At 38.0% G+C, this 15,381-nt stretch overlaps 1 protein-coding gene across 1 annotated transcript in view; it reads right to left on the bottom strand.

The window, feature by feature from the left end:
• Positions 1 to 15,381, bottom strand: part of kcp (kielin/chordin-like protein) — a 68,106-nt gene that overhangs the window by 35,715 nt on the left and 17,010 nt on the right. Inside the window, exons 8-19 of the mRNA XM_002931862.5 lie at positions 13,630 to 13,697; positions 9,026 to 9,122; positions 7,173 to 7,255; positions 5,287 to 5,380; positions 4,870 to 4,949; positions 3,682 to 3,855; positions 3,383 to 3,476; positions 3,092 to 3,174; positions 2,744 to 2,837; positions 2,454 to 2,533; positions 1,184 to 1,269; positions 407 to 497 (exon numbers count right to left, since the gene is read on the bottom strand). Of these exons, the coding sequence (XP_002931908.3) occupies positions 407 to 497; positions 1,184 to 1,269; positions 2,454 to 2,533; positions 2,744 to 2,837; positions 3,092 to 3,174; positions 3,383 to 3,476; positions 3,682 to 3,855; positions 4,870 to 4,949; positions 5,287 to 5,380; positions 7,173 to 7,255; positions 9,026 to 9,122; positions 13,630 to 13,697 (1,124 nt within the window). The remainder of the gene's footprint in view (positions 1 to 406; positions 498 to 1,183; positions 1,270 to 2,453; positions 2,534 to 2,743; positions 2,838 to 3,091; positions 3,175 to 3,382; positions 3,477 to 3,681; positions 3,856 to 4,869; positions 4,950 to 5,286; positions 5,381 to 7,172; positions 7,256 to 9,025; positions 9,123 to 13,629; positions 13,698 to 15,381) is intronic.

The raw sequence follows: 15,381 nt of genomic DNA on the forward strand, positions 1-15,381 counted from the left end.
CTGCCTTTTGGACCTTGCCAGTATTCTGCCAGCCCTGACCTATCTGCCTGTTGCTAGACTCTGTTAATCTTGCCTCATCACAGGCCTGTATATTACTCTTATTTTTGTTCTGTTTGGTTTTCATTAAATATCTTTGCTTGACTTCACTTGGCTGTCCAGCCCTTAAAGGGAGTTCTGGGGGTTACTTTGCACATAGGCTCCTCCCTGCTGGTCCATCACCAGAGGCCAGTCCTGACAGACCCTCTATTTAAAGGCATTTGAAACTGTAATAGCTTTAATACTCTAGTATTCTTTTTAAAGATCAACTGCAAATTTTCTTAACACCTAAATAAATTAATAACATGTTTGAGTAAAATTCTGTGATTTTTTTGAAACGTGTAAAAAGTGTGATCTTATCGAAACTTACCAAGCAAGTGCACTGCAAACAGGGATCATGGACCGTGGTGAAAACTTCTCCTTCAGTAAAGAGTCGAGAATCATATTCACAACTCTCACACCTAATACAGAATAGAACAGATGCAATGAACAAGATAAATAACGAAAATGGGATAAATAAAATAGTTAATATATAGGTCATATAAGTCAATTCTGTAAGCCAAAAACTCAAAGCCTACAAAATAAATAAGGCCGCCAGTAGTTTTCACCATGAATTTTGTATCTGACACACACAGCCATGCCCTTCTTTCAAGAATGAATATGTTGATGAATATGAAATTAATGTGTTGTATGTGTTTTATGTGTCTCACATGTACAAAGTTGGCTATATCTATATTCTGCATGATCAGTAAGTCCAATCTTTTAATTAAAGGTATGGCATCTATTAAACAGAAACCAGTTATCCAGAAAACTCTGAAATACAGCAACGCTAATTTAGATACTACTGTATCTAGAAAAACTATTCCTTATTTTTGACTGGTTTTCCTTCTGTAATAAAAAGTTAGCTTGTACTTGATGATAACTTAGCTATAAAAATGCTAATTAAAAAAAGACACTGAAAACGTGTTGCAAAATGAACACACAAATAATATTTTTCATTCAAAACATTAAAATCTAACGAACAGTACAATGAATGAATTCCAAAAATGTACTCAAAACCACCCATCCCAGAATCTGACAAGAGGCACAGATGGACTAGTGGCTAGCCAAGAAATCAAAAGAGTTTCCAGGATATGGGGTTTCTCACCTTGGGCAGCACTCTCCAGTTTTCCGTACAGGGTTTCTGCATGGTGCCTGGGGGCAGGTAATTGGTTCACACTGCACATTACCATTCTGAAAAGCCAAATGCAAGATCAGTTAGTGTACTTCCCCTAAATGATACAAGTAAATCTGATGCAGCTAAGTAAATCATTTTTCAGCTGGGAAGTAGGACTGAAATGCGTATATTCCAATAACTCACAGGATGTAAGCTAACAGCAACTTCAAATTAAACCCTACCATCACCTATAATGTTGTCCAATTGCAACACTTATAATTAATACATAACATAGGGCAACTGCACAAAACACATCAGCCTTGGAGCAGAGTTATTTGTTTATATTGTAAATTGCAATTAGTGGTATTGCTGTTCGCTTTAAGAAGACCAGGGATGAACTAAATACCAATTTTTGGCTTTGGCCAAATGAAAAATCCTCCATAAAGGTTTTGGCTAAACACCGAACTAAATGCAAAAATTTGCACATTAAAATTTGACATAAATTCAAAAATTGCATCACTTAATTTGACAATACATTCTCAGGGAAATTTCTTGAGTGTCTGGGTTTATGAAAAATACATGAGTTGATTACCCAGGTATTTGAGTTGAACTGAAATCACTCTATCACAAAAATAGGACTGAACAACATGCTGTCCTTAAAGGACAAGGAAAGTCTAAATACCAGGGAAAGGTGAACCTTCCTACCTTGTAATAGTGCTTTCATTTTGCTCCAGTTCTGAGCAATTTACCTGATTCCACTTTAGTTTTCCCAAAAGTGCTTAGTTTAAAAAAAAAAAAAAGAAATCCCACAATCCAATGCTGCACCACCAAGACCCAGACCAAAACACTTGCGCAAGGTGCATGCGCAGATGATACTCCTCGGGTGGGTGCTTTCTCCTAGGCGAGCAGGATCACTCACATGAATTAACACAGCTATGGGCACCCTATTTAACACTTCAGTTGGTGAAGTTACTCCTTTTAAAAGCGGTATTTAGGAAAATTAAGATATCGATCTGGGAGAGCTAGGCAGTACTGACTGAACGGTGATCAATTAAAAAAAACAACGGTTTCCTTGTCCTTTAAAAGTCTGTGCTAGAAAAATTCAAATGCTGGCTATACCTTTATTTTTTCTTTTTGCATAGAATAAGAATAAGCATAGCTTGCCTGCTATCTGACATTATCTGTACTTTATTCTATTAGCCCTATTTGTCTTACTAGTATTTGAAAATGTTCAATTCAGCAATAAAATGGAAATACCAACCTCGCAGAAGCATTGTTTGCATTGATCAGTACTTCTCACACGATGTCCATTCAAATAACTGTGACCATTATATAAACAGCCTGAGAAACAAAAGACCCAATGAATGAGGCACAAAGATGTAGCAAAAAAGAAGTTTATGAAGTTAAGACCAGCCATGAAGGTAAAGTAATTCCTAATATATGAGTTTGACCCCAAAAGAGGGTCCCCAGCAATTCCTACAACAAATAATAATAATAATGAAAAAAGTTACATTTTAAGACATTACATGATAGCTGATTTCATTTTTTTACCATCACACACTGGGCAGCAGGTTCCAGGCCTTGGTGGTAATGGATTGCGGCACAAAGCAGCGCAATGGCGCCTTCTACACTGAATTCTTCCTTCCTGTAAGTAAGCGAATGGTATCAAAATACACTGGGGTTTCTGAAGCAGATAGTGATAAAAGTGTCATGGTTGAATGTTGTAAACACATGCGTTAGGATGAGAAAATGTTTATGGCCATTGGTGTGTGACAGGTATGTCTAGAACCATGATAAGGGAAGTATGATCTGTATGTCAAAAGAACATTATTTCATTCACGTTGTGTGTGTAGAATGAAATGTGTAAAAGAACCGAGCCAGTTGTATAATAGTACATACCAAACATCTGCAACTTTGGCATGGTTCTCCTTGTGGTTTCCATTCCTCTCCATGTTTGTGTTTTACTGTCCCATCCACACAACCTATGTAGAATGGAAAAGGCTTGCAATGATGATTTGCACTAATGCCATTTAAAATAACTAACAAAGAATGCAATACCCAAACCATGGGAAAAAATTACATTATGATTAAAGATTTTGCACAAAACAGGAAATTTTTTTTTTTTTTTAAATTTGGAATGACTGAAATTATACAACGTTTGGGTGTATAAGACTAATACAAGTCACTCACTCTGACACTGGCTACAGCATTCCCCTGGTATCTTCTCATGTAGAACACAACTCAGCTCTGGGCAAGAGGCTCGGACACAATGCACATTACCATCCTAGGAAGAGTAATGAATAATTGAAACTTAACCAGCTGGAAAAGGGATACAGGCATATGCAAAATAGATTTGATCTGTGTGGGTTCAGCAAAACCTCAGTTATTCCATCACTGTAACGTATAACTTGTACAAACATCTTAATAGTTCTCAAATGGAAATAAAGCAAATAAAAATTCACAATTTCAGTAATAAACTAATACAGTACCTGGCATGTGCAACTCTCACAGGGGTCCATGTTGCCCTGGAACGTTATCCCATTAGGAATAATATCCCCATTCATTTCACAAGCTGAACAATCTGGGCAACAAGAATTCCGTTTTACACCATGAGTACAGATGTGGGGGCATCGTACAGATTCTCTGCATTGTACCTTGCCATCCTGACAGTTAAGTGAGACAGGGAATGTAAGAAATAACTGAGAAATCATACATCACAAAATAAAATCATAAAAATGTTAGCAGATGAAATATTTATACAAAAGTAGGAATGTTCAAGTAAAGGATTATTTGGCTTTCCATAATTATTTGCACCTCCTTTCCACAGATTATATTAAGTGACCTATTAAAGATTCTTGCCAAACTGGAATATATATATATATCAGTAAATATTGCCCTTTTACATCCTTTCCCTTAATCCACTATTTAGTGATGGACTGTCTCTCTCAGAGATCACCTGACGGGAAATAATGCAGCTCTAACTGTAACAGGAAGTAGTGTGGGAGCAAAAGACAGAACTCTGTCCATTAATTGGCTGATGTGGCTCCATTAATTGGCTGATGTGGCTTGTTTGTGTGCACTGTGAATCCTATGATCCCAGGGGGCGGCCCTTAATTCTTAAAATGGCAATTTTCTATTTAGGAGTACCCAATAGCACATACTACTAAAAAAGTATATTTTTATGAAAATCGTTTATTTAGATGAAGCAGGGTTTTACATATGAGCTTGTTTATGCAATATATTTTTATAGAGACCTACATTGTTTGGGGGTATAGTTTTCCTTTAATACATAAAACTCACCCATGTTCTATTCATTCCTATGGGATAATTACAAGTTGATTTATCATATGGTGAGTTCTTTCACCCATTGATAACTATGCTTCTAAAAATCCTAATGAATAGAATGTGGGTGAGTTTTATGTATTACTCTCTAAACTCACATTTTGATAAATCTGCCCACTGTAATTTTATTAATTCCCAAAGTCCCTGTAAAATACTTCAAAACTTTCATCCTCGAAAGTTGTCATGTCAATAATTGCTACAGTTAAAAGCATTTAAGAAACCTCTATAATTTTGTGAGTTAGAAAATCATATAGTGTATTTGATTATGTCATTTTAAAAAGTCCTTGATATGAGTGGTCAAAAGTGACTTTGCAAAATCTAGTTTTTCCACTTACCTGACAGGCACAGAGACGACAGCCATCTTTGGTGGTGACATTCTGACCCGGTATTAAGGGATGTCCATCCAGCTCACAAACTGGGAAAAATAATAGGGATAACATTTTTGGCTAATTTTTCTAACCTGCCAACTACTGTGTCACCTGAGGGAGCCAAAAACCAAGACCAAAATCTAATAAATGTTTGTTTGCCTGTACTGGGTTTAATGCTATATTGCACAGATTTTGGTACTGGTCTGCCTTCATAAAGGTTTCATATGTGTTAGGTATACATTTATATTAAAAATAAAGAAAGTAAACAGCACATATTATTCTTATAATCCCTATAATTATTTATAATAATCCTAATTTTGTATCAGACAGAATATAATTTAATGGTGATATAACTGTCACACTATGTACTGAATGATCTATTACCTGGACAGGAAGGGCAACATTGGCCTGGTATGGGCACTGGATTAGTGCAAGCAGGTAGTGGGCACTGCACAGGTAAACATCTCACCAAGTTATTCTGTAACACCAAGAACTTAATGAGCAATATACAACAAACATAGCAGACAAGCAACCTCAATAAAGTTTACAATGCTCATTTCAAATGTTTAGTAAAGAAATTAATAAAAAACAGATATAAGTGTTTCTGTAAGTGGAAGCATAAACAGGAATGAACATTTAAAAGTATGATGCTTCAGAGATTGTTGATAGGGATATTATAGCATATTCACAAATTTTACTGCTATTCAAAGCAATAGGTTTACCCTTGTGCCCATTTTTCAATGTGCCAAAGGCAAATCATATCTGGCCATTCAATATTCTATAGCAGGGCTGTCACACTGGTGGCCAGTGGTCCCGCTCTGTGTGGCCCTCCTCCCTCTGCTTACCTTTGTATAAACTTTAAATGGTATCAGTACTTAGATTAAGTGGCCCCCTGCATGGTTCACACCTCAGATTCAGGCTGTAAACCCCTGTAATGTTTAAACATGTAATCCCCCGTACTGTTCATACCTTTTATTCCCTGAATTGTTTACCCCCTGCATTGTTCACACCTCAGGCTCAGACCCTAAGCCCCCACATTGTTCACCTGTTCACCTGCCATACTCTGCCTGTGTGTGCCATACTTTGCCTACCCTATGCTGCCTGTGTGTGCCATACCCTGCCTGCACTATGCTGCCTGTGTGTATAGCACACACAGACAGCACAGGGCAGGCAGAGTATGGCACATACCGGTAGCATAGGGCAGGGAAAGTATGGTACACACAGGCAACGTAGTTACATATACATAGTTACATGGTTGCATAGGGTTGGAAAAATACCAGAGTCCATCAAGTTCAACCCTTCCAAGTAAACCCAGCACACAAAGCCTATACTTACCAATCTATACACTCACATACATAAATTATATATACAAACATTAATACTAACTGTAGATATTAGTATCACAATAGCATTGGATACTATGCTTGTTTAAGAACTCATCCAGGCCCCGCTTAAAGGCATTAACAGAATCTGCCATTACAAAATTATTAGGAAGGGCATTTCACAGCCTCACTGCTCACCTATGCTGCTTCAAATGGAAGCTCCAGTCCTCTAATCTAAAGTGGTGGCTTCTGGTACGTTTATCGTTTTTATGGGGAAAAAAGAATAGTGCAGGCAAAGTATGGCACACACAGACAGCATAGGTCAGGCAGAGTATGGCACAGACAGACAGCATAAGGCAGGCAGAGTATGGCATATACAGGCAGTGTAGAACAGGCAGAGTATAGCACACACAGGCAGCATAGGGCAGGCAGAGCATGGCACATACAGGTAGCATGGGGCAGGGAGAGTATGGCACACAAGCAAGGTAGTCCAGGCAGAGCATGGCACACACATGCAGCATAGGGCAGGCAGAGTATGGCACACACAGGTAGTATAGGGCAAGCATAGTATGGCACACATAGGCAGGGTAGGGCAGGGAGAGTATGGTATATACAGGCAGAGCATGGTACATACAGGCAGGATAGGGCAGGGATAGTATGGCACATACAGGCAGGATAAGGCAGGGAGAGTATGGCACACACAGGCAGGGTAGGGCAGGCAGAGTATGGCACACATAGGCAGTACTCTGCCTGCTCTATTCTGCCTGTGTGAGCATAGTAAATCTCGGAAAAGTCGCAGTGTTTTTTCTATGTGACTTTTTTTTTTTTAAAATTTGAATCAAGTTTAAAATTAGAAATTGATGGTTAGTAAATGAGCCCCTAAATGTCTGGTGCATCAAGGTTTTGTTATTTGCAAAACATGTGTTCATGTATTTCTAAATGTCTCACCATGCAAGAGCAGTTTACACAGGGGTTGCTCTGCGACAAGAAGTAGTCTCCATTTTTGTAGGTAAGTCCTTCATATTCACATCCTATAATGTAATCATGTAAAAAAGACTGTTCTTTATGACATTTCCTTTGACAAGCATTGCAAAAATGAGCCAAAAGTAAACATTTATGAAAAAAACACAGTTAAAGTGATACTGACACTAAAAAAGTAAAGCATGAGTGGACATTAAAAGTTACCTATAGGTCATGTTGATCGCTTTTCGCTGATAGGGCTGCTTTAGCAAGTAACTTGAAATTCCTAAACCTGATTGTTAAGCCTACATGCTAATCATTTTTTCAGACCTTAAGAAATTTTACTCTTATGACAAACTGAGACAAGTACCAATGGAGCACAAACAGGACTTTGGAATACCTCCCTGTCAAACACTTTATCTCCACTAAGTTAAGTAAAAGGGACAAACACCTGACACCATGCAAGATTTCTCAATGTTAACCTTACCAGAAGACCCTTTTTCCAGACACAAATATATACAATGTTTGGAGACAGAAGTTGGGAAACAACTTTCAGAATAAGAATTCTTGGAAAACACTAAAGGAATTGTGGTCTGCACCCAACAAAAGGAGAGTGTATACAAAGTAATGATAAAATGGTACCTAACCTCTGACAGGATAGCTAAATTGTTCCCACAGGCCTCTCCGCTATGTTGGAGAGGATGCTCGGAGGTGGGGACCCTATAACATATTCTCTGGTCCTGTCCCAAAATAATATTTTGGAAGATGATGTGTGACCTTATAAGAACAGTCCTAGCATTATCACTTGATTTTAAATCGCCACACGTCTTATTAGTACTAACAATTTCAAAACTGAAACACTGTGACCAATTGGTTAACAACATAACAACAGCCATCTGCCTAACGCTTACATCTGAATGGAAATCACAAACCAGAGTGGAAAGTAACAAATGATTTGAACAGATGACTGCTCATATAACAAACAGAGAATACCTGCACCCTAAAATATGGCCCCCTGGAAAAACCACTTCATTGCAAACTCTCCAGAGAAAACAGAAGTAGCCCATGTTGATATCACAAATAAAAGATCTTAACTCATCCTTTGAATTTTTAACACAAAGGCATACCATAAACTTCATATATGGGAGACAGAAATTATGCAATAAAAATCATTAAGTTACAAAAAATAGAAATGTATACATATATATATATATATATATAATTAATGTCGGCACTCACAGGATTTGCACAATAGTACTTACAAACAGCAAGTCATAGTCAGATGCAATAAGGTGAGGTTTATTGGTCCAACGTTTCGGTTCCTTACTAGAACCTTCGTCCCTGACGACTTTTATTATTCAGCTTTTTATGTCTGGGTGACAGGTCCCCTTTAAGGGGCTTTCATAGCACAACGGTCTTGTTTAACTCTGGTTTATTAATTAAAAGCTTAGCTGTACCATCAGACTTCAGAACTAAAACCCAAAGTCAGAACGCAAGTACGAAGGCAAACACTTCAGTTACTTAAATCTACAGTTACTTAAGTCTACTTAAGAATTGCTTAGTAATGGGTTGGACAAGGTTTAAGGCCTACAGCATAAGGGCTGTAATCTCTATTGGTGTTTTCCAAATGGTGGTGAGTGTCCATACAATTTATTTAAATGGAATCCAGCTGTTGTTTAGCTCAGATGTGCATTCTCTGGACAAATCTTCCTGTTATGTTAGTGACAGGTAGATTCCATTTAATTAAATGGTAGGCTAAACCATAGTGCTAGTTCTACTCGGAGAACTAAAAATTTGCCAGAGTGCCATAGGCCTTAACATTAAGGCTATATAACTATTACCTTGTTGACATGTGGCACAGCACTGTCCAGGTGGAATGTATCTTTTCAAGCATGTTAGGTCAGGACACTGCTCCCTCTCACAACTGATTATTCCATTCTAGCAAAAAGAAAGGAAAAAATATGTTGTAAAAGGACAAAGGGAAACTCAGAAACATGGCAGAAATACTCAAAGTTAAATTCAGAATGTTCAAAAATTTAACAAACCTCTTTATTGATTTGCCAAATTGTGAACTGATCCTATTCTTATCAGGAATACCTCTGGTATATTTATGTAAATTATATCATTATATACCTGTACAGTTGACAGAAATTCAAGTCATGTTAAACTAAAATACCAAGAAATCTAAGTTATTATTATTTACTTTTACAGCATCAACATATTCCCCAGAGTCTTACATAGATTATGTATCATTCACACCAGTCCCTGCACTAGTGGAATTTACAATCAAATTTTTCTATCACGTTCACATATTATGATCACTTTTTTAAAAAAAATCCTCCCAGAATAGTGAACAAACTACAAAGGGAGAGAATTCCCAGAACATTTAGGGGCTGATTTACTTACCCACGAACGGGTCGAATGGAGTCCGATTGCGTTTTTTTCGTAATGATCGGTACTTTGCGATTTTTTCGTATGTTTTGCGGATTCCATATTTTTTCGGATTCTTTACGAATTTTTCGGATCCAATACGATTTTTGCGTAAAAACGCGAGTTTTCCTATCCATTACGAAAGTTGCGTAAAAAGTTGCGCATTTTGCGTAGCGTTAAAACTTACGCGAAAAGTTGCGCATTTTTCGTAGCGTTAAGTTTTAACGCTACGAAAAATGCGCAACTTTTTACGCAACTTTCGTAATGGATACGAAAAACTCGCGTTTTTACGCAAAAATCGTATTGGTAACGAAAATGGGTATACGCTTTTTAGGAGGGACAGAGGGATTAAAAAGGGTGGAGGGGTTTGTCTTTATGTAAAGTCAGATTTAAAGCCATGTAATAAAGACATTACCAATGAAAACGTTGAATCTCTTTGGGTAGAAATTTCAGTAGGGCTGAAGGTCACAAAGAAAATGATCATTGGTGTATGCTATAAACCACCCCGTATAGATGAGGGGGATGAGGCCCAGCTACTTTTGCAAATGGAGGAGGCTTCAAAATTGGGTCAAGTTGTTATTATGGGGGACTTTAATTATCCGGACATTGACTGGAGTAATGGGGTGGCTAAGTCAGAAAAAGCTAGTAGGTTTGTAAATATGCTAAATGACAACTTTTTATTTCAGGTGGTTCAAGAACCTACTCGGAATGAGTCTATTTTGGACCTGGTAATATCTAATAATACTGAACTTATCTCTAACATTTGTGTGGGTGAGCATTTGGGGAACAGTGATCACAACATGGTCTCCTTTGAGATAATGCTACAGAGACAGCTCTATAAGGGAGTAACTAAAACACTCAATTTTAGACGTGCAGACTTTGCCAGTTTAAGGGCATCTCTGCAATGTGTCAACTGGGAAAGGCTTTTCATGGGGTTAGACACAGAAGGAAAATGGAACATCTTTAAAACATTGCTTTGCAGGTATACACAACAGTATATTCCCCTTGTAAGCAAGGAGAGGCATCGCAAAGCAAAACCCTTATGGCTGAATAAAAGAGTTAAGGTCGAGGTTGGTAATAAAAAACGTGCTTTTAAAGCATTCAAGTTAGCTGGGACAGCGGAAACTTTCATCAGGTACAAGGAAGCAAATAAAGCATGCAAAAAAGCTATCAGGCAAGCTAAAATAGAGATGGAAAGGGATATTGCAGCTAGGAGTAAAAAGAATACAAAATTATTTTTTAATTATGTGAATAGTAAAAAAATGAAGCAAGAAGGGGTGGGAACTTTATTATCACGGGGAGGTACGTTGGTTGATGAGAACGGGGAAAAAGCTGAAATTTTGAACTCTTATTTTTCATCTGTCTATACATCTGAGGAGCCAGATAATGAAGGCTTCCCTTTTAATATACCCAGTGCTAGTAATTTAGCTACTGGCGCATGGGTCACTCAGGAGGAAATTCAAAAGAGACTTGAACATGTAAAGGTAAACAAAGGTCCAGGACCGGATGGGATTCATCCCAGGGTATTAAATGAGCTGAGCGCTGTGATTGCCAAGCCTCTTCACATAATTTTTCAGGATTCGTTGAGGTTTGGCATGGTGCCGAGAGACTGGCGGATTGCTAATGTGGTGCCGTTATTTAAAAAGGGATCTCGTTCTCAGCCTGAAAACTATAGGCCTGTTAGTCTGACATCAGTAGTAGGAAAGCTTCTGGAAGGGGTAATAAGGGATAGGATAGTTGAATACATTGCAGTTCACAATACTATTAGTTTGTGCCAGCATGGTTTTATGCGTAACAGATCTTGCCAGACTAATTTAGTTGCCTTTTATGAGGAGGTGAGCAGGAACCTTGATGCTGGAATGGCAGTTGATGTCATCTACTTAGATTTTGCTAAAGCGTTTGATACAGTACCGCACAGAAGGTTAATGATCAAATTGAGGAATATTGGCCTAGAACATAATATTTGTAATTGGATAGAAAACTGGCTGAAGGATAGAGTACAAAGAGTGGTGGTAAATGGAACATTTTCTAATTGGGCCAGTGTGGTTAGTGGAGTACCGCAGGGGTCAGTCCTTGGTCCTTTGCTTTTTAACTTGTTTATTAATGACCTGGAGGTGGGCATAGAGAGTACTGTTTCTATTTTTGCTGATGACACTAAATTGTGCAAAACTATAAGTTCCATGCAGGATGCTGCCGCTTTGCAGAGCGATTTGACAAAATTGGAAAACTGGGCAGCAAACTGGAAAATGAGGTTCAATGTTGACAAGTGCAAAGTTATGCACTTTGGTAGGAATAATATAAACGCAAACTATCTACTGAATGGTAGTGTGTTGGGGGCATCCTTAATGGAGAAGGATCTAGGGGTTTTTGTAGATCACAAGTTGTCTAATTCCAGGCAGTGTCATTCTGTGGCTACTACAGCAAATAAAGTGCTGTCTTGTATAAAAAAGGGCATTGACTCAAGGGATGAGAACATATTTTTGCCGCTTTATAGGTCCCTGGTAAGGCCTCACCTTGAGTATGCAGTGCAGTTTTGGGCTCCAGTCCTTAAGAAAGATATTAATGAGCTGGAGAGAGTGCAGAGACGTGCAACTAAACTGGTAAAGGGGATGGAAGATTTAAGCTATGAGGTGAGACTGTCGAGGTTGGGGTTGTTTTCTCTGGAAAAGAGGCGCTTGCGAGGGGACATGATTACTCTGTACAAGTACATTAGAGGGGATTATAGGCAGTTGGGGGATGTTCTTTTTTCCCATAAAAACAATCAGCGCACCAGAGGTCACCCCTATAGATTAGAGGAACAGAGCTTCCATTTGAAGCAGCGTAGGTGGTTTTTCACGGTGAGGGCAGTGAGGCTGTGGAATGCCCTTCCTAGTGATGTGGTAATGGCAGACTCTGTTAATGCCTTTAAGAGGGGCCTGGATGAGTTTTTGAACAAGCAGAATATCCAAGGCTATTGTGATACTAATATCTACAGTTAGTATTACTGGTTGTATATATATAGTTTATGTATGTGAGTGTATAGATTGGTTAGTATAGGTTGTGTGCTGGGTTTACTCGGATGGGTTGAACTTGATGGACAATGGTCTTTTTTCAACCCTATGTAACTATGTAACTATGTAACTATGAAAAATTCGTACAGAATCCGAAAAAATCGCAAAACATACGAAAAAATCGCAAAGTAATCGCAAAATGTTCGTTTTCAAGTCGGAACTTTTCCAATTCGGGTCGGATTCGTGGGTTAGTAAATCAGCCCCTTACTGTATGTATTTTACACAGTAAATTGGACAGGCTGTCTCTGGAGGCCCTGGCTAGAGGCTAGAGTTTATAGCTCCAAGTCAAACAGAGTCTAGAGCATGCCCAGGGATACCAACTTACATTTGGAATTTCATACTACCCTGATGATACTAACTCGGTACCAGCTGGGCCCAGTTTTTAAGCTCTAAAGCTAAAAGGCTTAAAGGTGTTGTAGTCACCTAAAATGTTTGTCACAGAATACTCTCTTGAAAAGATAACTGAATTCTTAGTAATAGAGGATTGCAGCTTTGTGAGAGACACTGACACATTCTAGCACAAAGAGACTGCAAACAAGCAGCTTCCACAAATTATTTCCAATTAATGTAATTCAAAATAAATTACATTTAATAAAAACTATTGCTTCAATGTGTTTTAGCTGTTGGAAATGTTTGGCTTATTTATAAACAAACTGCAGTTAAATGGAGCATTTGATTACACAATCAGTGGCCCAGGTGTTCTAATTTACAGAAATGTTCTAGGTCAGAGTTTAGTTGTAGACTGAAATATAGTAACTGCAGATGTTATAAACAACTAAAAAAAATGATGCTTCTGCCAACTTCGCAGCAAAAATAAAGCAGTTCATACAGGTTTAAAGCTAAATATAATTTGTCTCTTTAAGCAACTTGTTGCCGCTGGTTGCACACGTTGCAATGCTCAAGTTAAGTGCTTGCATTCTTTGTTTTAAAAGCATGTTTCTTTCTTTAATACTGGACCATCTTACCTGACAAGTGCATATAGTGCAGATATCTTTTCTCCAAGTATCCCCCTCCTTGTGCCCATTTGAACAGCCTGAAGAAACACAGTCATGTCATGTTCAGATTCATAAACTATGGCAACTTTCACAACCCATATCCAAACAAACTATGGAAATATTCATCTGGATACCACTGAACAGCTCCCCTTACATTAAATAAATGTTTATTTAAACTATAGTTTGCTTACATCAATCATCATCTTTGGAAAGAAAAAAAGTGTGTGTGAGGGTAATGTCACTATGGCCTACTACAAAGCTCAGCAAAATACATTCCCTCTGTAGAATTACAGGGCTGGAAAGCTAGAAAGAAGGCCATCCTTTGCCACAACTGTTTTAATACTTAATGTTTTATAATACGTTAAAGATTTTATCTAAGCCTAGAGACACCATCTGACTTCTTACTTGTCTTAACCAAGACAAACAAAACCTCTAGGGATGGCCTCCAGGATCTCATGAACAAAAGAGGGACATCACATTTTCTGTTAATATTTTTTTAGAACATTATTTGCATTTTTATTTTAAAGTGAAGTAAAAAAGAGAGAAAAGAAAACTGCAATTCAGGAATTGTAGGAATGTAAAATGGATCACCCAAAATAAAAGGAAACATTTGCAGAGGCAGATGGAAGACAGCAGTATTAAACAGAAAGACTGACACATAAAATACCTAGAAATTAAACATTTTACCCAGTGGGGCCTACAGTGGTGCAAGACTTCTTTACTTATGTATGAGCTTTGAGCATAAAAGAAGCATTTGTGTCACTTAGTGCTACATACCAATCACATAAATGTGAAGAAGAAAGTCTGGAGAATAAGGGGGCCATTCAGATTTGGATTTTTCAGCAAAGTTGCAATTTACTATGCGACAAAATGACTAACAGTCCGAATACGTCAATGCGCCAGTTAAAAAATGTCAAGATTATGTAGAAGTCAATGGCAGATGTCCCTTCCCTGCAGTATCCTTCTTCGCTTTGAAACTTTAGAGGTTTTCGGATTCTTTACGCTGGTTTTTGTGCGACAATTTGAAAAAGTCGCAGTTTATCGACTTTTTCCTGCGCATAGTTTTTCAGTTCAGACTTTGTAGTAAATGTCAGACATTCGTGGAAATTAGTTTATTCAAATTTTTGAATAATGAGAAATGAGAATGAAAGAGTTCTAGTAAATCTGCCCCTAAGGGCTCTGGTACAAGGGGAGATTAGTCGCCCGAGACAAAACTCCCTTGTTGCGGGTGACTAATCTCCCCGATATGACATCCCACTGGCGAAAATGTAAATCGCCGGTGGGATGTCATATCGGGGAGTTTAGTCGCCCGCAACAAGGGATTTCTGCAAATTGCACCGCCGCGTATGCCATCCCACCAGCAATTTAAATTTTCGCCGGTGGGATGTCATATCAGGGAGATTTGTCGCGGGCGACTAAACTTCCTCGTGTGCCAGAGCCCTAAGTGTCAGAAAAGAACAATCTGGTGAATGTAAAACATTGTTTAATCTAAAATACAATGGTCCTTTGTACATTATTCACCATTAAACATGCTTATCATTAGAGGAAAGCCCACTTGTTTAAATAAAACATAATAAATACTATTTGTTCTAAAAAGAATTGTGAGTCACATATCTTAATTCCACAAAACATATGGGAGTAATTCAATATTGTTGTTTATGTAAAACATTGCCTTCAAAAGTCCATGACAAATCCAACACTTGTAAAGAGACTCTGAGGCAT

The sequence above is a fragment of the Xenopus tropicalis genome, chromosome 3 (genome assembly GCF_000004195.4).
Source record: "Xenopus tropicalis strain Nigerian chromosome 3, UCB_Xtro_10.0, whole genome shotgun sequence".
Classification (NCBI taxonomy): Eukaryota; Metazoa; Chordata; class Amphibia; order Anura; family Pipidae; genus Xenopus; species Xenopus tropicalis.